The sequence below is a fragment of the Papio anubis genome, chromosome 2 (genome assembly GCF_008728515.1).
Source record: "Papio anubis isolate 15944 chromosome 2, Panubis1.0, whole genome shotgun sequence".
Lineage (NCBI taxonomy): Eukaryota > Metazoa > Chordata > Mammalia > Primates > Cercopithecidae > Papio > Papio anubis.
In genome coordinates, this window is record NC_044977.1 from 42,019,105 (window position 1) to 42,044,705 (window position 25,601).

Genomic DNA, 25,601 nt, shown 5'->3' on the forward strand with positions numbered 1-25,601 from the left:
CTGGTAGGTTACTATGGATGTTTTTTGTTGTAGGTGGTAGATTAATTATTAAAAATAACTTAGGAAATAAAAGTGGGGCAGGTCTGGACCAAGAATGAGGATGTGTCACCAACCAGGGATTATGATCAATCCAATTTTGTGTGCCTGTGGTCCAATTAAAACTAAAAGAATTCTCATAATAAATAGATTCTGTGCTGTAATTGAAAGTAAGTTTAGTCCTCTGAAGTCCTAAACTGACATTTTAAAGACAAACTGTGCACTGACAAATCAAGGGGGAAAAATTACTTCCCTTTTCAGTAAGAAGAAGCTTGCCCTTTGATTACTAAACCTCACATAGTTTTACAATGAGTTGTGAATTCCAGCTCCTGTTCATGATAAAATTGGCCATAATGATTCAAACATTCATGCGTCAGAAGGTTTCAGTGTAAACCAGATAAACTTCCCAGGTCCCTTCTACCTCTAAAATTCTTTTTTTTTTTTTTTTTTTTTTTTTTAACAACAAAACCCAAACTATTTGTAGGAAAAAATGGTTTTGTACATGGGATGAAACAACATAAATTCAAAACTTACAGATAAGGGTTAGCTCTATCACTCAACTCTTTAAAAAGTTTATATGAATATCCAGTCAAAACCAACAAGGGATTGCCCTTGAAATGTTAACTAGACGGATTTCCAAGGAGACCACAGGACTGTATACTGTCTTGGAATGTCCTCAGAAGGCTCTGTCATTGATCAGGTAACAGTAAAAATACCTCTAAAATTCTGTATTTTAGATTAATGACCTGGTGTGTCTACCCACTCAATTAATAAAGCAAGAATGACTTTTCCAGACCCTTTCCTGTTAATTACACAGAGAGTTTCAACTGGGGACAGTTCTTATTGCTCACAGCAAAAATTCAGATTTATTGGTTTGTTTTTGTGTTTATATCCCTGTTGCTCTTAATAAAAATGAAAGGTTTAATGTGGTGAGTAAATCATGGTAAAATATGTGCAAGAATATAAAATAATGCACACATAATGTTAGAACACTAAAATGCATGCTTTTGGTTTCTATTTTAGCTACAGCGGAGGCACAGATTTGGCTTACAGCTTCCTAACACTCAAGACAAAGAGGAAAACAGGAGAAGAGAGAAGATTTGTAATGCCTATAAAATAATTTTGGTCAGGTTTTCCAAAGAAAACGAGAATTTCTGTGTGCTTAGAAAGATGTCCCCATGATGTGTTAGAACAGCTTCTATCAGCTCTTGAGAGTCAATGGTTAAATATCCAGAATTTTTACAAATATGTTGTTAAACCATTGATAGCTTGAAATTGACCATAGTGGGAATATTTAGCAAACACTGCAAGTCAGGACTTGTTTTTCTTTTAGAAGCCAGTTTGCCAGCACACCACCACATGTCCCCGGTGGTCCTCAGACAGAGACACTGTATGAGGTCAGGAGAGTTGCAAGTGGTTGGGGAAAGGCTCAGTGTACAACTTTCTATGTACGACAGAAACCCATCCCTCCAGAGTAGAAGAGAACAGAAACATACGCCCGAGACCAGAGAATGATTGCAAAGTTACATCAGCAGTCACCCACCCCACCTGAGTCCTTCTTTCCAATAATACCCTTTGGAATTTCATACCTGGGATTACAAAAATTGCTATGCCCATTGAGGGGCAGACATATCTCCCCATTCAAAGATACACCTAAACAAATGGGAGAATCTCAGGTTACACACTTTATGCTTTCCACTCAGTCAGCACTTCCAAGCCCGTGTTTCACAGCATCATGAAAAGTGTCCTTCAGGGAAGAAAAAAAATGTCCCATACCAAAATAAGCAATAATCTTTATTGTGGGACTTCTCAGAGCCTTTAAGGAAGCATATGTGCCCCTGTGGCAGAGTGTACGTTAGTTCCCAAACTTGTTTTACCCCAGAACACTTCCTAGTGACACATCTTGGGACATCAGACTGGGTAGTCAGGGTTCCTTATGATTTGGAGAGGCAGTCCCAGGACGTTATTCCACAGAAATGTTTCTTTTATGTAGGACTTGAGGCTCTGGCATTTTTGTTTATAAAAACATGAGTTGCATATCTTCGCTTTTCAAATGAACCACTTCATTAACTCTGTTGGTGTTCATACATCCATCAGCAGAGCTGACTGAAGGCATGAAGGAAACAATTCAGGACAAGAAGTTTCTTAATTTCCTGTGGGCTGTGTCCTCAGCAACTCACTCAGTCCTATGATGGACACAGAGTTTGTTATGTTGCACGCAGTACACACAAGTATACATCCACTCAACCATTATCATGGAGCCCCTTCATGTTCCAGGCTGTGGATGGGACAGACCTGGCCCTGTCTTCAAGGAGCTCAGGATGCAGCATTAATGAATGTCAGCTTCCTCTATTTACAGCCTTTCTTTGCTTTGTCTAGGCTTCTGCCTCCCCACTTTGCTCTGTGCCCTGTGCTGCTCCTCACCACTCTTGTTCATCCTTTTCCCTCCCTTCCCTGATAGCTTTTTCCAATGACTCACAAGAACCCAGCTCAGCTGCTGTTCATTATGCTCCTGTCTTTGCATTTTTCCAACTCAATTAAGCCATTACCAGAACTAAATGAGGCATGGACTCCCCAAAAGTCACACCTGTTGTCAGGGAGATGGAGGGCAAGACTGTGTACAGCTGGCAGGCAGACAGCAGAAGCCGGGCTTGGGCTTGCGGGAGGCAGCCAAGGGTGACCGGGCAATTTGTGTTTCCCCCAGCGCCAAAAGAGGGCCCTCATTTTAAAACAAGATGTGCCTTGCTTTGGTACAGAAGGAATGAAGTCTGATATAGAACTAGGGATGGCCGTATTAGTGATGGCAGGTAAGATGTCCCTAATTCTTTGGCAAATGTGCACCAGCTATGTATAGAAACCCATCTTGTGGATGTCTCTTCGGCAAGAGGTAAAGGAAGCTGCAACCACAGCCAGGCACATGAGTTTGGTGATTATTGATTAAACTTTTCCAGGTTTATTTTTCCTGTTCACCCTCATTAAAACATATACATTTCACCTTTCTGCAATAGTGACTTCAAACCTTACTGTTAGTATCTTTATGATCATTGTGATGAAAGATGGCAAAGATTACAGTACAATAAACCAGAGACAGCAGTGTACTCACCTTACGAAGATAAATTCTTTTGGAAATCAAATTTGGTCTTATAACTATCTTTTTCCTAGGCAACCTAGAATTTTTTTCCTGCAATCTAGGAATTCAGAAGTAGTAGCCTTTGAGCTTACTGTGCCTTTAATTTACTGAGTGATTTTATGTTCAGAAGGTCTGCACCTGCATTTTCTCTATTTGAAATGTGAGCAAAATCATTCTGCTCTAGAGATTCACAATTTCCAGAAATGTTGAGGCCAAGAGGTGAGAGTAGGGGTGGTTTTTATTTGGAAGAAAATTGAAACGTGGTAGTGTTCACTCCTAACGTTGTTTTGCTATCCTCTGTTAACTTGTCTTGACTGCGGAACTTGGATTAGCCACATACCTACTCTTGGAACAGCAAGTTCAACAGACATTTTTAGAGCATCCATTTAGTACCAGGTTCTTTGTTTGATGCTGAGGATGCAGCTGTGATCATGGAGAAGCCTCTGCCTACAGGAACCGTCAGTCTTGTGGGGTGACCCCTTCCCTGTCCTGTCCAGGAATTGCCCAACCAGCCTCTCTTCTTTACTGGGCACACTTCATACATTTGTTCAACAAATATTTGTGAATCATTTGTGCCAGGTGCTGTGCTGGGTGCTAGGCAGCAATGGTGAAGAAAAGAGACAGGCCTTGGCCTCATGAAGTTTCTGGTCCCTGTCTTGACTTAATTCTCTTTCCCAGCAATCACCAGACAAAGAATATCACTCTTTGCTCTGTGCTCCCTCAATACTTAATCCATGCCTCTTTATAGCATTTAGATCACTGTCCTTATAATACACCTTTCTGTCTCTTTTTAAACCATGAGCACCTTGAAGGCAAAAATTTCAACTTTCTTTCCCTAGTGTCTTGCACTCCCTAGTATCTAGCACATGGAGAGCTCAATAAATGGTTTTTGAATGAGTAAATCATTGCATGAATTTGTAACTTCATGAACCCATGGAACACATTGACCAGTCTGCCCTCATCTTCCATTTCCGATCCTTGGCTGAAGAGCCTAGTAAGCCATTATCTGTCCGTACTGAAACACTCCTCCTGATGTCAAGAACCTTTTAAACATAAAACCACCTGGTGCACGGGTCATTTCTTCTTCCAAGATGTATCTGCCATTGAGAGAAAGAACAAATATTAGCTTCAGCTTTGCAATACTCATTTGCAGGAAAGCAAGCATGATTATATATGATTTAAATGGAATAAATGTATAGTAAGGAGAACAAATGAGTTTATTTGTGATTCTTTGCTAGATACTGTTGGAGATAACTACAGTAAGAAAAAATATATATATAATAACAGTGGTTTAAACCAGTCAGAAGCCTTTTTTCTCTGTCAGGCAAAAGTCCAGGAATAGTTCAATACTAAGGTTCTGCGCTATGAAATGCTTAGTTCATGGCACCATCATTCCCTAGGTGGTAGCCCCTTGTTCAAGATGGTCTCCAGCTGTCATATCCACCTCCGTGCAGCAGAACAGAGGAAGTGGGGAGAAGGGATGAGGGGCAACCAGGAGTCAAGTACAAAGAAGATAAAGCTTTTACAACATGGAAGGTGGAAGGTGGTGGGAGCCTGAACAAAGGCACTGGCCACAGGAGTGTGTAGGAGAAGGCAGAGAGGGAAGCAATGGCAGAATCACAGGACCAGGAGACTGGATGTTGGAGGAGAGGGAGATGGTGGATCTAGAATGACCCTTAGCTTTGAAAGCAAATTCAACCCTGGCAACTGGACTCAAAAGGGTGGTTTGAAGAATACATTAGACTGAGAGAGTTAACTGCTGCAAATTGACCCCAAATCTCTCCTTCCTTTATTCCTTCTTGCCATGAATTTTCTGTTGAATGAACTAATTAAGTTAATAAACTTCTCCAAGTAGTTAATATTTCACAGGAAAAATTTAACAGGTCTCAGTGACTAACCCTAGCCAGTTATAATGTTCCCTCTCCTACCTAATTCAGTCCACGGGACTCCTTAAAATTCTGAGTTCTTAAGGCATTCTTAAGTCAAGTGCCAAAACTCCTCACTTGAGTAAGCTGAATATACAAAGAATCTATTTCCCCATCTAGAAGGTGGACTTGGTATTACCCTCATTACAAAATTGTTGTGAAGTTTAAAATACCTAGAATGTTTAAGGGACCTGGTACAATGCCTGGATCAATAAATGCTAGTTTCTCTTCCAAAGTACTTTCTTTTTTAATGCTTTTATTTGACAAACATTCATTCAGCATTTCCTATTTTAGACACTGTACTAAGTGCTGGAGGGCAAAGTTAAATTTAGAAAAAAAGTTACTTTTTTTCACTTCTGAGTGTTAAGGTAAATTCTGATCATTTAGACCAGCATGCCTACCCCCTGGACTGGGAGCTCCTAACAATGTAAACATGCATGTGTTTGTCACCTTTATATTCCCAGTACAGGTACTTATTAAATGTATGAGTGAACATATGTCCAGGGTCCAAGTAATGAAGCCAAAAATCTAAAAGCAGGACTAGGGTCAGAAAACTGGGGTGGTCATGGATGTTCAGACATTACAGGAGGAGATTCCATGAAAACTGAGTGTCTGCTGGGGTGGTCCTTCCACCTGAGGCCCAGCACACTCTGCTAGGAATGCTGTTGGAGGAGAAGGTGGAATTCCTAAGGACCAAGAGGCACCATATGACAACGATTAAGAGATTGGGCTCTGGAATCAGACATTTATGAACATAACTATAGTAAAGTGTGATGAACCTTCCAAGAGGGAAGCTCAAGATCCAAGATTTATATAAGAGACTATGTTCTTATAGGTGGACCTCCCTCACCTAAGGGTTCAGGGAAGGCCTCCTTCAAGAGCCTTGCAAATTGCTCACTGCACAACTGAGGGGTTCATGTGGGCTGAAATCCAACCTGTGTTCCACTAAAGCTGTGCACCTTGACTCAAAGCTGTGTGCGCCCCAGAAGGAGCTCTTTTCCTCATTCACCTGAAGGCCTACAGTTCACCCAGACACACCCCACAATTATGGACATCTGAAAGCTGAAAGATAAGTAGATGTTTTCCAGGCCAAGTTTAGGCCAGAGGGACCAAGGAGGGGAACAGCAAGTGTGAGGTCTGAGCATTTTAAAAGCCTGATGTCCTTGAGGAACTGAAAGAAGTTCAGCAAGGTTGAAGTGTGACATTCAAAGAGAAAACTGACAAGAGTGGAAGGGTATTCATTAAAGCCAGTATTTTCTATGAGTTTACTAGTTACATTGTGCTAATGGCTGGCTCTCCATGCATTATTTTGTTTAGATCACAGACATTAAGTGACTTGCCCAAAGTCATATTAGAAAGTAGTGGAACTATGATTCAAAGCCAGGTTTAACTCCAGAGCCTGTGCTCCAAAGCACTTGTCCTGTGGCATCCAAAGATTTGCAAATTGCAAAAGAGCAAAACTGGAGATGGGAATGCCAGTTAAGAAAGAGTTGCAGAAATCTGGTTAAAAATGATAGTAGGGCTAGGCATGGTGGTTCACACCTGCAACCCTAGCATTTTGAGAGGCCAAGGTGGGAGGATCACTTGAGCCCAAGAGTTCAAGGCCAGCTGTGGGCAACAGAGTGAGACCCCATCTCTACAAAAGAAAAAATTAAAAATCAGCCAGGTGTGGGTAGCATGTGTTTGTAGTCCCAGCCACTTAAGAGGCAGAGGTGAGAGGACTGCTTGAGTCAGGGAGGTTGAGGTTGTAGTGAGCTGTGATGGCGCCACTGCATTCCAGCATGGGTGACAGAGCCAGATTCTGAAAGACAGAAGGGGAGGGAGGGAAGGAGGGAGGGAGGAAGGGAGCGAGCGAGGGAGGGAGGGAGGGAAGGAGGGAAGGGAGGAGAGGAGAGGAGAGGAGCGGGAAAAAGAAAAAGAAAAAAAAAATGATGGTAGACTGAAAATAGTCTTGGAAATGGTGAGGAGTAAATGGATTCCAGAGAGGTTTAGGAAGTAGAATCTATAGGGCTTGGGGGTTGTTTAAATATGAAGGACAATTATGAGAACAGAAAGAAGAAAAGATGGCTCCTTATTTTGTGTCTCTGTGGATGGCGTGTAATCTTCTAAAATAGAAAACAGTGAAGGAGAAACAAGTTCGGTAGGGAGGTGAGTTTAGGACCTGTTAAATTCAAAGAATCTGTGGAACATTCATGTGGCAGTGTCCAGTTGGCAGTCCAGTGCTTGGCCCTGAACCTCAAGGCAGGCTGGATATTTAGCCCCATCAACGTGTAATTGGTAATTGACTCACAGGGTGAGTGAGATAGGGTGTTGGTTAAGCTGGTCTTGAACTCCTGACCTCAGGTTATCCACCTGCCTCAGCTTCCCAAAGTGCTGGGATTATAAGCATGAGCCATTGCACTCGGCTTCATCCTATATTTTCTAAAAGAACTTACATGCTGAATAAAATATCGCTAATGTTATTATAACAAAAGGGGCTGCTGCTACTAATAGGCCAAATTTATGCCTCATTCACACAGGAAAATGAATGGATTAAAATCCAGCATCAGCACCAGCGGAGGTCTTAGGTTATCAATGGCCTCTTTAAAATTTGACCTTTCATAACCTAACACAGTTCTTCCCCAATATGGGCAATTGAAGTTTCCTGTATTTTACATAAGTGCTATAAAAATGTGACTCCAAGCCAGGCCTTTTCAATCTGCCACCCCTAGACCCCTCTAAATGGAAATTCTGAGCCACCTCGGTTGCAGTAGTCATAACAAGATGGGATTTAGGTTTAGCTGAATCCATTTTGTCTTTCTTTTCTTTTAGAAGGCATCACAGGAGGCCTGTACATGATGTGGCTTCCAAAGACTCAAGGACCACCCACCTTACAAGTCTGCAATGAAGAAGGCAGAAATGGAGATTCAAACACCACTTCTTCTATTCTTTTAGTAATCACTCTGTAGACATGTGTCCCCACTGCAGGGAGTGAACTGCTCCAAGGGAGAAAACTTCGGGGAGCCTCCAAACTCCTAGCTGTCTTGTCCCTCGCCCTGGAGAGAAGGCAGAACCATGGCATTTTATTGCTGCTTCTGGGTCCTCTTGGCACTCACCTGGCACACCTCTGCCTATGGGCCCGACCAGCGAGCCCAAAAGAAAGGGGACATTATACTTGGCGGGCTCTTTCCTATTCATTTTGGAGTAGCAGCTAAAGATCAAGATCTCAAATCAAGGCCGGAGTCTGTGGAATGCATCAGGTAAGAAGAGGGGCCTAATCTGCCAGTCTCTTCTCTTCTGAGTGGTTGGAGAAAAGCTGCACCAAACCCAAAATAATGTTTTCAAACTTTGTCCTATCTTTTCAAGGATAGTGATTGATTGGTAATCATGCTGAAGCTTATTGCCCCCACAACCTGCCTTTTTTTTTTTCTTGAAGACTTCTTTTTAAATAAAATGTTAATTATGTTAAGTAGAAAATCCATGCATGGCCTGTTAAAGCACCTGGTGGTCATTTGGTGACCAAATTATCATCATTCACCTGACAGCAGTGTTGCTTAATGGAAGACTAAGTACCTAGAAGGAAATTTATTGCAGGTCTTGCAAACCTGAGTAGTAAAATCCCCCACTGACCTTACATGCTCCAGTGGATAATAATACCTGAGTGCTGGCTGCCTCACTCTTTTCCTTTCTTTCTTTCTTTTTCTTTCTTTTTTTTTTTTTTTTTTTAGGCATTTAAATTGAAAGAAACCACAGTAGTCAGCATGACCCAGGCATCTTCAAACTGTAAAATGTAGTCCATAGCATTTTGGAACTACAGCCATTAGAAAGTCTTTTGCATAGGAAGGTTGCCACCCTCCCCACCCCTCATCCCACCGCACCAAGACAGAATGCATCTAACTCTCTCAATGGATTCTCTCTGCAGCTGCTTGAAGAGAGCTAATGTCTCATCAAATATTTTCTTCTCCAAGCCACAGTCTGTTTTATGGTCATTTTCTCCATGATATGCTTTCCAGATCCATCATTATCCTGCTTGTCCTCCATCTGATGCCCCCTAATTTACTGTGACCCTTTTAGAATATAGTCTCCAGGGTGAAGCACATCTCTTTAAAATAGGATCTGACTTCTGCAGAATACAGTGGACTGTATATCACCTCCCCGATCTACACTGGAGACTATGACTGTGCTCCAAATCTGGACCCATCTTCTAGAGAGACTTGCAACTTCCCGAAGGGATCCAACACTTTTCCTTGCTCTTCCCAATAGCTGGAAAATGAAAATGAAAACTAGAATTGTTCCAAGAAAACTAGATTTCTGTTCATGTTCTAATGAGAGCTAGTACATTGATAATATTTTCATATTTTTCTTATGAATGCAGGAAATCTAAGTGCAGAATTGCACTGATGCTGATGGCATCCTTCACATAACCCATGTGGACAAATATTCTGTTGCACCCCGCTGCACAGAGCTGTACATGTGCCGTGTGTATACAGACCTAAGATCAAGCAAAAGGCTTGCCCTAAAATAATATATATTTTCAAATTATGTTAAAGATAATAAAATTAGCTTAGCAGCATAGTTGTTTAATGTAAAAAAATCTGTAATATTTCATAATAACTTTGTAGGTTTAAAACAAATAGTTAAAGAAATACATGGGCTGGGCGCAGTGGCTCAAGCCTGTAATCCCAGCACTTTGGGAGGCCGAGACGGGTGGATCACGAGGTCAGGAGATCGAGACCATCCTGGCTAACCAGTGAAACCCCATCTCTACTAAAAAAAATACAAAAAACTAGCCGGGCGAGGTGGTGGGCGCCTGTAGTCCCAGCTACTCGGGAGGCTGAGGCAGGAGAATGGCGCAAACCCAGGAGGCGGAGCTTGCAGTGAGCTGAGATCTGGCCACTGCACTCCAGCTTGGGTGACAGAGCGAGACTCTGTCTCAAAAAAAAAAAAAAAAAAGAAATACATGAAGGAAACATAAAGAAAATGGTAAACAGAAAACATCACATTAAAAGTTAGACCAAGAGCTTAGGGAACCTAACAATACAATGGAGTACAAAAGATCGTATATCTCACCTCCTGTCACTGTCACTGAGTTCAAGTAGTGAAACTCACAATATAAAGAAAGAACCTGGCGAGTTTTTTCCTCTAGACACAAATACACTGATTCAGCACATTTACTGAGCCCTCACGCTGAGCAAAGTGCTGGGGAAGTGAAAACTATGTCTCTGACCCTATTTCTCTTGTTAACTTATTTGATTTTTGTTTAAAATGTTCTTCTTTGAAAAGCAATGCATGTTCATTTTTTTAGACATAAAGTATAAATAAGCCAAAAGCACGTAATTTTAAAGCTAAGCATTCCACCACCCAGACATGACCACTGTTGTACACCCCAGAGTAACCACTGTCTGTGTATGGCTTTCATAGGTTATTTGTTTACAAAAATGAGATCATTCATGTCCCTTTCCCCTTGACCTTCAGGAATGTCATAGTCTAAACTTACGACTCTGCAAATCTGATCTGAGGTTATTTTTAGGCACCCACATATTAATATCCTAATCTATTCATGTTTACCCTCGTCTTTTTCTTGTACATCTACATATTGCTTTTATTTAAGTGTCTCACATTAGCTACTTCAAATTCATTACTGGAGAAGACAGATATAAATTATTCAATGAACTACAAATAGCAATCTTTTATTTTTCTTTTTCTTTTTATTATTGTCATTATTGCTCTCTGTCTCTGTGTGAGGCACTGTGCTGAAGATTTTGCATAATTATCTTATGTCATCATCTTCACAGTCACCCTGTGAGGCAAGTGTCATCCTCCTTTTATTTTTATTTATTTATCTATTTATTTATTTATTTATTTTTTTTTTTTTGAGGCAGTCTGGCTCCTGTCACCAGGCTGGAGTGCAGTGGCGGGATCTCTGCTGGCTGCAAGCTCCGCCTCGGGGTTCGCGCCATTCTCCTGGCTCAGCCTCCCGGTAGCTGGGACTACAGGCTTCGCCACCTGCATCTGACTAGTTTTTTGTACTTTTTTTAGTAGAGACGGGGTTTCACCGTGTTAGCCAGGATGGTCTCGATCTCCTGACCTTGTGATCCGCCCGTCTCGGCCTCCCAAAGTGCTAGGAGTACAGGCTTGAGCCACCGCGCCCGGCCTATTTATTTATTTTTGAGGTGGAGTCTCATGCTGTCACCCAGGCTGGAGTGCAGTGGCACAGTCTCAGCTCACTGCAACCTCCATCTCCCAGATTCAAGTGATTCTCCTGCCTCAGCCTCCCATGTAGCTGGAATTACAGGCACCCACCACCACGCCTGGCTAATTTTTGTATTTTTAATGGAGACAGGGTTTTGCCATGTTGGCCAGGCTGGTTTTGAACTCCTGACCTCAAGTGATCCACCTGCCTCGGCCTCCCGAAGTGCCGGAATTACAGGCGTGAGCCACCACGCCCGGCCATGTCATCCCCATTTTAACAGAGAGGGCTCTGTACAGAGCATGCCATGAAGTCAGAGAGTAGTAACAGTTCCATGATTCAAACCCAGCTTTGCCTGGTCTTTAAGTCGTTGACTAGAAAGCTTCCCATTTTCTTCCACTTCTTCTTTCTTCCAGGTATAATTTCCGTGGGTTTCGCTGGTTACAGGCTATGATATTTGCCATAGAGGAGATAAACAGCAGCCCAGCCCTTCTTCCCAACTTGACGCTGGGATACAGGATATTTGACACTTGCAACACCGTTTCTAAGGCCTTGGAAGCCACCCTGAGTTTTGTTGCTCAAAACAAAATTGATTCTTTGAACCTTGATGAGTTCTGCAACTGCTCAGAGCACATTCCCTCTACGATTGCTGTGGTGGGAGCAACTGGCTCAGGCGTCTCCACGGCAGTGGCAAATCTGCTGGGGCTCTTCTACATTCCCCAGGTACTCACGCCTTCTCAGATGGGGCACTGGGAGCAGGATCAGAAGAAGCAGGCTTGGGGGTGCCATGCCCAATATCCATACAGTTTGCTATTTTCTTATCTCTGGCACAAAAGACCTATGATTTAGTTGATATGCTGTATCATGACCATTTGGGATTTCTGAAACTCCAGTGTCCACAGTGTCAATGATTCCTTCACTACTCTTCCAAAATTCTTTTAAATGTATCTTGCATAAAACTGTGTCTTTTTTAAAAAAGAGGCATTCAATTATTTATTTCCCACTCTATTCCTTTAGTAAATGCTTTTTTTCCTTCTGCTTTTACTAAAAGGAATCAGAGCATATGAGGTAAATCCCACCTCTCAAATTCAAAATATCTGTCCCTAATTCCATTTCCTGAAAAGTCTCTGCTTCTCTACTGTCTGGTTGAAACTTTAGCTCAGAGGGAAGCAGAGCATATTTTCTCACAATACAGGAACTTAATCATTGTGTTGCATATTCCAGAAATGGAGAAAATTCTATTTCATTCAACAAATATTTATTCAGTATATATATATATAAGCAGTCTCCACTTAGCAGGAACTCAGCTTAGGTGAAGAGATGGTTGCATTTTCATATACTAACAGTTTATTGAAGCAAGTGCTTTAATAAACATTCAATGGTATATTTTTTCACCAAAGAAAGATAACGAATGTGAAATGCCATTTTATAACCTGGCATTTTCCTTCTTAACACTATAGAGCAAAGCATTTTTCAGTTTAATATTTATGAATCTATGACATCATTTTATAATAGTGAAAAAATGGAAACAACCTAAATGTCTGTGGGTGGGAGAATTAGCTCAATTGTGATGCATCCTTACATTAAGTTTGAAATTAAATTACAAACTACACCTTAAATTTATTTTTTTGAATGCTTAATATTTAAAATTTGTAAGAGTACCTTTGATAAATTTACATTTCTATGTTGGGAGGGCTCCATGGTTTTTTTTGTTTTTTGGTTTTTTTTTGGTGATTGCCATTATCTCTTTATATACATGAGACAAGAGATAGTTTTGTCATTATTTACGGAATCCTTACTTCAGGGAATTAAAGGTATTTCCCATGGGGAAGCCCTGGCTTTGTAACTTTTGTGCCAAAGTGATCTGACAAAGCCTGTATCAGTAAACGTGCTGCGTATATTCAAATTTAGATACACAGTTAAAGTAAGTTATTGTTACCCCATAGCCAACAGGCTAAGATAAAGAAAGAACATGAAAGGTGGCAGGGGGCGGGGGGATGTTAATTCTTTGTGGTTTGGATGAAAGATAAGGTTAAGTTGAATTTGAATTATAAAAGTGCTTTGATTATCAATCAAACCAACATAAGTCTATCTACAGTAGGGGTTCTCTGCCATGTCTGCCATGGCTACCTATTGGAATTACTTAGGGAGCTTTAAAGATACTGGTGCCTAAGTCCCAGTCCCCAAAGAACAAGCTTTAATTGAGCTGAGATGCAGCCTGGGTGTCAGGAGGTTTTAACACTCCAGAAGTGATTCTAATGTGCAGCTGGGCTGGGAGCCACTGCCCTGCCGGGTGGGGTCATGAACCCAGGGGTATTTTGTATGCCAGCCACGCCACCAAGTGGATGGAACAGGCAGACCAGCTAGACAAATTGCAGTTGGAACAGTTTTCTGAATCATTCATGAAATTCTCCCCTCTTACAATAAAAAAAAGTTTTGTGTGTTTCTGAGGGTTTTTTTGGGGGGTTGGGACACAAAATGGTATTTACCCCACTTTAGAGTTGCTTTTAAAAACTTGGGAAACATTATAAATATATCCCTTAAGAGAACATATCCATGAGGAATATTACTGTTTTTAATTTTTTTATTCCATTAAAGCCCTTTTGACCTGTTTTTCAAAAACTCAAGAAGCAAGCAATAATGGATGGATTTTTTTAAACGGTAGGTTTTGTGTTTGCAAAAATCTGATTCAGAGACCTATCGTTTGGGTCTGCTAACAGAATTCTCTGAAAACAGTAACATCTAAACAAATTATTTAATTTAACCACCTGCCTCATGAAGTTCTGTTGTATTTTGAGAATACCTTATTCTGATAAAGGAAAAAATAATCAATTTTATACTATACCTTCTAAAATAAAAGCACTTGTCAGAAAACAATCATACTTGCTTTTTAGTCAAGTTGGCCTCATTTTTTCACAGACCAACACCTTTTATGTTTCTAATGTAGAAACTATCCATTGATAAGAAGAAACGCTTTGGAAAATTTTATTTAAAAATATTGGACATGGAAAATTAATTGTTTTAATTGGTGAGAGATATTAAAAAGGCATTCACCCAAATACCTTTGACTTGCTTTCTTAAGAAGTTCAAAATCTCTCTGGAAAAACTAGAGAACACAAGGTATTAAGCTACTTCATTTCCTAGAAGAAATTCTATTTGTGTTAAAATGTTTCATTCTTCAGAAAAAATGTTCCCATAACTTGGAACTTCCTAAGTGGTGAGCCTTGATGACACAGAGTGCTGCAAATGAGCTGAAGCCAGCCTCATCAAAGATGTGGATCCCCTCAAGCTTTGGGGTGGCCAGGTGGGGCCTGAGTGGTCAGAGCACTCCCACCAGGGTTGATCAGCTTCTTCCATTTGCTCCTTGTGTTGCCATAATGTGAAAAGAAGTGGGAAAGCTCTGCACTAACTAATGCTTTACATGGTATTTGGCTACTTCTTCAAGCAACGATCTCTTAACGTCAAGGGCAAGACTTTCTTCCCCTGGTAGTCCACACCCTTGCTCAGATGCAGAAGTGGCTATGTCTTAGAGAGTGCAAACATGTCAAGACAGCTTCTCCAGGGTTCCTGTTTAGCCTCTAAGATTTTCAAGACCCACATCAAAAGCCTGTCAAGCAGGCTCGGCCATCACCTATAAATGAATAAAGGAAAGGGCTCTGGAAGGTGCTTCCCAATGGAAGATTCTTCACAATGCTACCTTCAAAAGTGGGTCTGGTCATAAAATCAATCCAACAATAGAGGGATGGAGAGGAAGGGAAGTTTTTCTGATGATATTTAATTACACACGTCATTGTTATTGTGATGCAAGGGGATTGAGCCTAATGGTCTAATTGAGCCTAAAAGAAACAGTTCTCAGAAATGACTGCAATTAAGGTTACTTTTTTCTAAAGTACTGGGGTGCAGGGAGGAGAGGGAGGAGGAGGAATAACCAGAGGATGGGAAGAGAGAAATTAGGTAGAATAAGAAAAGGGAATTCCCGGGGACTCCTCTGAAGAGCCTTAAGTTTATAATCCATGGGGAACCTGATTCCTTCCAGAGGCAGATTATGGACAAAGTGTTTATTGCAGTAAAGGGAAGTTAAACTGTTCAGATCAGAAGCTGAGCGCAACAGGCCAAAGTTGTGTACGTGGATATACTATAACCAATGAGGCAGCACAGAGGAGGTTAGAGGAAACATGAAATGGTACATAAAGACTCTTCTTGAAAGGCTAAGCACATCCCACTATTGTTGGGTTGATTTTATGGCCAGATCCAGTTTTGAAGGTAGCATTGTGAAGAACCATCCATTGGGAATTGGGATGCTCCCTCATAGACTGAAAGGTGCTTAAGTGCTCACGCTGGAGTGGAACAGATGCTGCTTTTCCTTACGCTTTCTTTCATCCTGTACACAGTGAACAGCATAGTTGATAAATGAGACCAAGGCATGCTCAGAAAGCCACCTCCACAACAGCCTGGAGGCTCACTCAGCACCTCCTCACTCACTCACTCACTCACTCATTCACCATGTTCTTGGTTCTCTCCAGGTCAGTTACGCCTCCTCCAGCAGACTCCTTAGCAACAAGAATCAATTCAAGTCCTTCCTCCGAACCATCCCCAATGATGAGCACCAAGCCACTGCCATGGCAGATATCATTGAGTATTTCCGCTGGAACTGGGTGGGCACAATTGCAGCTGATGATGACTATGGGCGGCCGGGGATTGAGAAGTTCCGAGAGGAAGCTGAGGAAAGGGACATCTGCATTGACTTCAGTGAACTCATCTCCCAGTACTCTGATGAGGAAGAGATCCAGCATGTGGTGGAGGTGATTCAAAATTCCACGGCCAAAGTAATCGTGGTTTTCTCCAGTGGCCCAGACCTTGAGCCCCTCATCAAGGAGATTGTCCGGCGCAATATCACAGGCAAGATCTGGCTGGCCAGTGAGGCCTGGGCCAGCTCCTCCCTGATCGCCATGCCCGAGTACTTCCACGTGGTTGGAGGCACCATTGGATTTGCTCTGAAGGCTGGGCAGATCCCAGGCTTTCGGGAATTCCTGAAGAAGGTCCATCCCAGGAAGTCTGTCCACAATGGTTTTGCCAAGGAGTTTTGGGAAGAAACGTTTAACTGCCACCTCCAAGAAGGTGCCAAAGGACCTTTACCTGTGGACACCTTTCTGAGAGGTCACGAAGAAAGTGGAGGCAGGTTTAGCAACAGTTCGACAGCCTTCCGACCCCTCTGTACAGGGGATGAGAACATCAGCAGTGTTGAGACCCCTTACATAGATTACACGCATTTACGGATATCCTACAATGTGTACTTAGCAGTCTACTCCATTGCCCATGCCTTGCAAGATATATATACCTGCTTACCTGGGAGAGGGCTCTTCACCAACGGCTCCTGTGCAGATATCAAGAAAGTTGAGGCGTGGCAGGTGCGTCCTTCACTTACATAGCAATTTGCTGTATAATAAAGCAGAGTTGGGCTTCTACTCCAGGCAAGAAAAATAGTGGTTACTTGAAAAGGGCAATATTTAAATGAGGCCACTAAATGGAGTGTTGGATTCAAAGTACTCTTTTTAAATCTTGAGCAACTGATTTGAGCAAAATTGATAGTAATTTGATTATCTATTTAAAGCCTTGAGTCAACTGTTCTTTAGTCCAGTGGTTCAGAATAACTAAAGTATGGTCCCCAAAAGTTTTCAAATATCCCAGAACAGATTTAGTAATGAGTGGGGTATTTTTCTAATGTCTAAATTATCAATATTGTTCCCTTGTGAGTAAAGTATCTTTTGAGTACCTATTACGTTCCATATACTAAGTGGCATAAAGCTAGTATTATTGTGTTCAGTCACCACTTTTGCCATTACATTACGACAGGCTATACCAAGCCACCCAGCAGGTCAGCTAAGTGCGACTTAGGACAAAAGCAAATCAAAGGCACAGAAAACAAAAACTCTTTGTAAAAAGATTTGATATTGAATGTTTCAAAAAGAAGTACTGAAGTCGTTATCGTAGGAAAAATCAGAACTTCAGAGGAGTTCCCACACTTGTTTAGCCTTGTTTTGTATTTTTGAATTACACACAGGACAGACATCATAATCTTTTTCATTTCAAGAGCTTATATCCTAAATAGCTGTTTGGGTCTTGCATATGTGCCTTATTTTTTCAATCAGACCATGTTTTACACTCTTTTTGTATTTTCCTTAGTTCCAAACTGACCTATCAGAGAGACTGCATGACAGTGGAGAGGGCAGGGACTCCTGAATTTGAATGGAATGTCCCAGCCTCCAGTGCCCCCATTTCCTAGCTGTGTGATCTTAGGCAAACCACGGCTGTAAGTCACAGTGTCTCCATCTGTGACACAGACTTAATGTCTAGCTTACTTTCCACTCAAGGTTCTTTTGACTTAGGTTTGTGACATTAAATGACATGATATATGTAAAAGCAATTTGTAAACTTTCAAACTCTAAACAGATGTATGATTATTATAGTAGAATTTCAGTACACCTCTAATTTATCCATCATTTAGATAAAAATGATAACTAGAACAGCTTTGTATACAGAACCCAACCACCACAAACCCTTTGGGAAGGATACCAAGAAGCAAAAAGCATACAACTTGTATCAGTCACTGTAGAGATTCTCATGAAAGACAAGGAGTGACTGTCTAAGTTGGTCGAATGAGTCAGAATCTACAAGTTCTCAGCCCTTCTTTTATGGGAACCTCTCACCCAACCATCACTGTTGGCTAAAATTTCTAACTTCTGTGGGGTACTCAGAGCTTCCTTCTTCACATGGAACCCCTACCCTGTCAAGATAGAGGTGCTGTAATAAAGGTCAGAAACTCTAAAGTCTTCAGGAGTGATGATGCTAAGGTGTAGGGTTTTAAGTAGGAGGAGTAAGGGGACAATCTTTTAGGTGGTTGATACTATCGTCTTTTCTTTCTTACCTTTCATGTCCAGTGCAAGGAGGACCCCAACTCGAAAAAACTTCAAGACAAGGGTAGGGTTGAAGGAAAAACAGGTTTCAAGGGGGAAACTTGGCAGTTCTACCCTTCAATGGCTCCTCTTCCAGATAAGGAAATAAAATTCAGATGGTCAAGACCAGAGCTTGGACCTGTGAGAGGAAAAAAAAAGCCATGACAGGCAACAGTCACAACTGGGACTTTTAGTTGTGTAATAGAAAGCCCTAACCAAATTGGCATAAACAAAAAAAGAGGAAATGTAGTGGGTCATGTTACTAAAAATCTCAGAAGTGTTCCAGGTACAGCTAGGTATTTTCATCTCATCTTTCTGTTCTTCATTCCCCAGGGTTAGCAATTTTCAGCCTCTGTAGCAGCTTGAAGCTAGGATCTCCTTACTTCCCAAGATATCCTGTAAAAGTTCCAGAAACCACATTTATTGAGCATTCCTAGGTAATGGATCCATCCCTAATGCTAGCAGTCCTCCAGACTACATAGACTTAGAGTAAGGGGGGAGTGAATCCCCAGTGAGAAGTCAGGATGCCATTATCAAAAGGAGGAAGAAATAGAAGCAAAGCAGCCAACATTCAAAATGTCCGCTACACAGACACTTCACCCAACCATGGCCCAGGTAAAGATATGTTCTCCTGACTCTTACATGGTCTGGCAAAATCCCCCCAGGAGAGAGCACAGATGGGAAAATGGGATCAGAACTCTAGGGAGAAATAACATGGGATATTGGCCAAAATGTCCTGAGTGCTTGGTGTGGATCTCCTTTGAGCCTCAGGAACCTAGGTTGTTGGGCGGGCATTCCAGAATTTGAGATCTTGGCCAGGGGATGAACTAGCAATTATTAATTCTCATTATTAAGACCTATATCTTCATCAGGAAATCAACTAGCAATTATTCATTCTCAATATTAAGGCCTATATGGAAATTTATCACCTATAATCTAATCCAAGTCTCCAGCTAGAACTCCATGTCTGGCTTCTCTCAGTTCTTCCCCTGTAAGCCAACCTGCGTGACACCTCTTCACAAATCACTCATTAGTTTTTGGCACAGCATCTTTGCATAGGTCATAGCCCACACCAGAAGGGCCATCAATTTTTATCTCTCCTGTCATTTTCCACCATGAACATTTAAATTGTTTTCCAAATCTACTTTCCCCTGGAAGTCTTTTCAAATCATATTCCCACAACACACTTTCTGATCATTCTTGCTTCCTCATTTTTGATGTTTATATACCCAGCTTAAGCTTCCACATCTCTTCAGTTGACTGAAGTAGACACTTATTAGTTAAAATTCTGGTTATAAGGGTCAATCACAATTTTTTTTCCTTTCTCTCTCCTCAAAAAATATAATATCAATCAACTCATATGCCTCCAAAGTAGCACTAGTAGGTGATTTATGAGCATACAACCCACACTTGCCTTCTGACCTCTTCTTGGAGACCCTCAAGCCCTCCTCACATCCCTTCTCAGCTCTCTCTTCACTACTCCTTTGCTGTACTCTAAGCTTCATAAGATCAGGAACCATGCCTGTATTGTTCATCTGTATGTGCAGAATGCCTGATGCTGGAATATTCATAGAATGAATGAGGGAGTGAATAGCAGTCTAGTTGATTTGACCTGTCAGCACTACCTAGAGGCCTTTGAAGGGAACTGTTTGAGCCAACAACCCGTTCTTGAATCAATCACTGTGGCCAAGGTATTCTAGGCTCTGTTTGGACAAGCTTTGGTCACATCCCCACCATCGAGTTTGAATGGAACATCATGTAAGTACGAAATCACCTTCTTTCTTCTCTCAGGATGATCGTGCACAAGGTGTGCTTCATACTCTCCTGCACCTCACACCAATACTCACTAGTCAAAAAACAGGCATGCAGCCATGGTGAGGATGGAAGTCAGATGGAGCTGATCTTTCTAGGAACTGCTGGTACTGCTGGAAGTTGGGGAATGGGGGATAAATTGTGGGGACAGCCAGAGAAGATGGAAGGGAGATAAAAAAACATGGCTGGGATTAGAGAAGGGAATTGGGCCTGCATCTTCCCCCATACTCTTACCACAGGAATTGGGCAAGAAGCATCAAGTTCATTATCTGTGTGACCTGGCCCTCATTATCTGTGTAAGAGCTGGAAGTCCTAGACCGGCAGGGGGTTTCTAATCTCTAGCGTTCAGCTTAATTCAATTGACGCAACTAAGAATGTGTGCCAAGAGGTGATTCCCATTTATGCTGATAATGAGCAACCATTTGACTTTAAAATCTTTTAGGGGAAATACCCTAAAATACCACAAGATGGGAATATTATGGCATAAAAAATATGTTAGCTTCGAAGTGCATGCGTGTACTGTATTTGCCCCTCTGTGAGATCTATGTGTCTTTCTTGGTGGTGTTTTCTTTGTGAACCTGTAAGTCTCTTTGTGTCTGTATGCTATGTTCTATGTTCAGATCTTTTTCTTTGGTTGTTTGCTTTTTTGAGGCAGAGTCTTGCTCTGTCGCCCAGGCTGGAGTGAAGTGGCAAGATCTCGGCTCACTGCAACCTCCATCTCCCAGGTTCAAGCAGTTCTTTCTACAAGCAGTTCTTTCTACTAGCAGTTCTTTCTACTAGTTCAGATCTTTCTACTAGCTTTTTAAATTTCTCTTCCCCTTCATTTATTCTTTTCCCTCATATTACTCCCCAAATAAAATAAATAATTTGGAAACATATTATATTGGATAATAATCTCAAGTAAAATTTTATATTTCATTTTAAAAGGAACTGTCAGTTCCTTTTTAAAACATTTTTAAAAGCAAAAGAGGCCAGGCGCGGTGGCTCACACCTACAGTCTCAACACTTTGGGAGGCCAAGGTGGTTGGATCACAAGGTCAGGAGTTCAAGACCAGCCTGGGTAACATGGTAAAACCCCGTCTCTACTAAAACTACAAAAAATTAGCTGAGTGTGGTGGCATGCACCTGTAGTCCCAGCTGCTTGGGAAGCTGAAGCAGGAGAATCACTTGAACCTAGGAGGCAGAGGTTGCAGTGAGCCAAGATCACACCACTGCACTCCAGCCTAAGCAACAGAGCAAGACTCCGTCTCAAAATAAATATATTAATTAATTAATTAATTAAATAAGAAAAAGAGTGTTCTCTCTCGGGCAGATATCTAAATTATCTTTTAACTTATGTTGCTTTTTTGTGGATCAATGATTTTCAATTTAAAGATTCCCTGTCATTGCTCTTAAGAGTGAAATGGTTTTCATCTCCATCTTCCCTGTTATGTGAATTAAAGGCAAGATACTATGCAGAAAATAAAATGCCCAAATGCAAAAATTGCAAGTCAACCTGCCAAAAGAAATATTAAAGATGTTTAAAGAGGTGACTTAGAGATGACTTGGTAAGCATAATAATTGATTGATTATAAGTGGATAACATACAAATTTTGAGTAGAAAATATTCCACACTTATGTGATTTTATTTATATACCTGCTGTGAGGACATACTACAGTACAATTCAGGTTAGGATTTGAAGTAAGGAAAAAAAAAATCATTGGAGATGAGTCTTGAAGAGTAGATAGGATTTGTGGATATGGAGAAGGATCTACTGTACTCCTTGGAGGAAGAGTCACAAAATGTTCTGCTAAGCAAAAGAATACAGACTTAAAAAAATAGTACATAGTGTATGATTTCATTTATGCGACATTCTGTCTCTACTGACAGAAAGAAAGCAGATCATTGGTGGCCTAAGGCTGCAAGTGGGTAGGGGCTGACTTTAAGGGACACCACAGAACCTTTTGGGATGGTGGCAGTGGTAGTTACCAAGCATATACATTTGCCCAAACTCAGAACTATACACTTAAAATGAGTGTATATAAATTATACCTCAAAAAAGTTGATGAAAAAATAATGGAAAGTCCCCGGATAGGGAAATCCTGGCTATGCATGGAGATCAGGATGTCATTCAGGTTAGACCATTTTCCCAATTATGGCCCCTCATGTTGCCATAAGCGTTACACATCTCTACCATTTCATTTTTAAAATATGTCCATTTTCTCAACCTACATTTGTACCAGTTAACCTGTTGTAACTAGAGATAGACAACTTAATAAATGTCTAATTTCACTCCTGCATGTGAGTAGGTAGTATAGTGTAATGGTTAACTGTTTGGAATCTCAAGCCAGACTGAGTTGGTTTAAATTTTAATGGCCACCTAATTGCTTTATGACCTCAGGCAGTCACTTAGTGTCCTTGTGCCTCACTTTTCTCTCTCACCTGAGAAATAGAGATCATGAAACTTATAAGTTTATTATGAGGATAATGTTAGTTAATATGCACAGAGTGCTTAGGGTAGTGCCTATATACTATGTTCAGTAAATATTCTTGAGTATTATTCTTTCATAGGTGAGGAAGGTAAGACCCAGAGAAGTCGGAATGATTTTCCTAAAGTAATATATCTAGCTAGTAAGAAAGCCACATCTGCTCCAGGTGATCTGTTCCCCAAAGAGGCCACAGGAGTTGCTAAAAGAACCAGTTTTGCCTTCTGAGCACCACATGCCTTCTAGCTCCTGAGAGGCTGCCAGATCAGCCAGTGGTCTCCAAGTGAAGACACTGGTCCACTACCTTGAACCCTGGGTGTTCACCAATTGTCCTGACACCTCAGTCCTTACACAAAGAGAAAGTATAGTGTGCAAATAATTGAGAGTGGATACAACCAATCAGGTTGGAGTCTATTAAACATCTCTTTGTCCATCTTGAATATTATTGCATTTCTTCTTTCTAAAACAGTGCCTGCTTGGCCAGTAGTGGTTCCTCAATAAATACTTGTTGAATAAACAAATGAATAAAGAAAGAAAATGGGACAAAAATAACTCCTGAGAGGACAGTGACACAGTACCTAGATATAGGCATAGATAAGGGAGATCAGTGATCTCAGAGAAGTGGTCAGAAAACTCTTACACAACAAACCACAGTAATGCTGACTTCATAAACTGGGGCTGAAACTTAGCTCTGCATTATCAACAAAGTAAATTACATGAAAGAAAACATGTTTTGGTAAGGATTTTAAGACTATAAACAGGGTTTTTGAGGTACAAAGATCCAGAAACCATTAAATTTTAAATTATTCTTATATTTTTAACTGATGTAGGCCCCCTAAGAATCTTTATCAGGAACAATTTATTAGCCTAATTTGTACTAATAAATATGCCTAAAAGAAGAAAAGAAGCAACTTCAAAAAAATTATTTTGGCCTTTTTATTTGGTTGCTTGTTTTTGTTTGTTTGGGTTTAGAATTTAGATCATATTTTCAGTCTTACTTAGCCTGATTCAGTCCAACTGAACTGGCTAGAACTTCCAGTATAATCTTGTATAGATACAGTGAAAACAGACATTGCCGTCTGCATCTGATCTCAGGGGGAAAGCGTTCAGTCTTTCACCACTAAGTATGATGCTAACATTCATAGATGCCCTTTACAGAGTTGAGGAAGTTCCCTTTTATTCCTATATTGCCGAGAGCTTTTATCAGGAATGGAGGTTGGATGTTATCAGTACTTTTTCTGTATCTATTCAGAAAAGCATGTGGTTTTTCTTTTGTAGTATATTAATGTAGTTGAATGTCAAACCAATCTTTCGTTCCTGGGATTAATCCTACTTGGTCATAATGTATATTCCTTTTTGTACATGTATTTGTGTGTTTAATTTACTAAAATTTGGTTAAGAAATTTTGCTTCTGTATTCATGAGGACTATTGGTCTATAGTTTTATTTTCTTGTAATATCTTTGCCTGGTTTTGGTGTCTGAGTAATGATGACCTCAGAATGAGTTTGGCAATATTGACTCCTTTTTTGATATTCTATAAGACTTTTGTAGAATTTGTATGAATTCTTCCTTAAATCTTTGGCAGAACTCATCAGTGAAGCCACCTTTAGTTGGTTTTCTTTGTGGGATTTTTTTGTTTTGTTTTGTTTTGAGATGGAGTCTCGCTCTGTCACCCAGGATGGAGTAAAGTGGCGTGATCTTGGCTCACTGCAACCTCTGCCTCCCAGGTTCAAGAGATGCTTCTGCCTCAGCCTCCCGAGTAGCTGGGATTACAGGCATGAGCCACCACCACCAGCTAATTTTTGCATGTTTAGTAGAGATGACGTTTCACCATGTTGACCAGGCTGGTCTCTAACTCCTGGCCTCAAGTGATCCACCCACCTCGGCCTCCCAAAGTGCTGGGATTACAGGCATGAGCCACTGTGCATGGCCTGTGGGAAAATTTTGAACTGCAAATTCAATTTATTTAATGGATAGAATGCTATTTATGTATATATGAGTCAGCTTTGATAGTTTGTCTTTCAAAGACTTTGTCCACATCGTCAAATTTATTGGCGTAACTTTATTTTTAATATTGTTTATGATATTCTCAGACTATCATTATAATGCCTGCAGCATCTATAGTGATGTCACTTCTCTAATTTATCATACTGTAAATATGCATCTTCTCTCTTTTTTCAGATCAGTCTGACTAGAGATTCATCAACTTTATTAATCTTCTCAAAGAATCAGCTTTTGACTTTAGTGATTTTTCTCTATATTTTTGTTGTCTATTTCATTTATTTCTACTCTGATCTCTGTCATTTCCTTTCTTCTGATTTATTCTAGTTTAATTTGCTCTCCTTTTTCTAGTTACTCATTTGGAAACTGAAGTCATTGATTTAAAAACCTTTCTTATAATATAGACATTTAGTGCTATAAATTTCACGGTAAATATTGTATTAGCTGCATCCCTCAAATTTTGATATGCTGTGTTTTCATTTTAATTCAGTTTAAAATACCTTCCAACTTTCCTTTTGATTTCTTCTTTGGCCCTCAGGTTTAGAAGTTTCCGGTGATTTTTCCAAACATTTTTCTGTGATTTGTTTTTAATTTAATTCCATTGGAGTCAACATACTCTGTTTAATATTAATATTTTTAAATTTATTAAAACTCGCTTTATAATCCCGAATATGATTTATCTTGATAAATATTTTGTGTTCTTGAAAAGAATGTATATTCTGTTGTTGGGATGACTGTTCTGTAATTATCAATTAGATCAAGTTGGTTGATAGTACTGTCCAAGTCTTTTAAGTCTCATATTTTTATTGATTTTCTGCCTACTTCTTTCAGCTAATACAGATGCCTTATTGACCTTATTTTTCTCATTTATCCTCAGACTGATAAAAACCTCATGGGCACCACTTGTCCACATAGTCATGCTAGATACCTACAGGTTTAATATCTATTCTATTAATCATGCACTCAAAAGACATAGTTTGAGTATCCACTAAAATCTAGGCCCTCTACAAACCACTGGAGATACAGAAAGAAATAACACAGTTCCTGCTTTAGAGAAGTTTGGTCTAATGAAGTGTAGGTACAAAATTCCTAGCCACAAAGATTCTGGG

General features: G+C 40.5%; 1 protein-coding gene and 1 long non-coding RNA gene across 4 annotated transcripts in view; one reads left to right on the forward strand and one right to left on the reverse strand.

Moving 5' to 3' along the window:
* Positions 1–511: 511 nt before the first annotated feature.
* LOC103881870 overlaps positions 512–25,601 on the reverse strand; it is a 62,288-nt gene continuing 37,198 nt past the window's right edge. For both annotated transcript variants that reach the window (XR_004182069.1, XR_004182068.1), the window contains 4 exons: positions 18,186–18,352; positions 16,607–16,696; positions 7,961–8,126; positions 512–4,263 (listed from right to left, as the gene is read on the reverse strand). This is a non-coding gene — a long non-coding RNA (uncharacterized LOC103881870). The remainder of the gene's footprint in view (positions 4,264–7,960; positions 8,127–16,606; positions 16,697–18,185; positions 18,353–25,601) is intronic.
* CASR (calcium sensing receptor) overlaps positions 6,991–25,601 on the forward strand; it is a 35,401-nt gene continuing 16,790 nt past the window's right edge. The window contains exons 1-3 of one of the 2 annotated variants that reach the window (XM_031663040.1): positions 6,991–8,330; positions 11,677–11,983; positions 15,784–16,668. In XM_031663040.1, coding sequence (XP_031518900.1) covers positions 8,146–8,330; positions 11,677–11,983; positions 15,784–16,668 — 1,377 coding nt within the window. In that variant the 5' untranslated portion in view covers positions 6,991–8,145. The remainder of the gene's footprint in view (positions 8,331–11,676; positions 11,984–15,783; positions 16,669–25,601) is intronic. The other variant, XM_031663041.1, reaches the window with a different exon arrangement.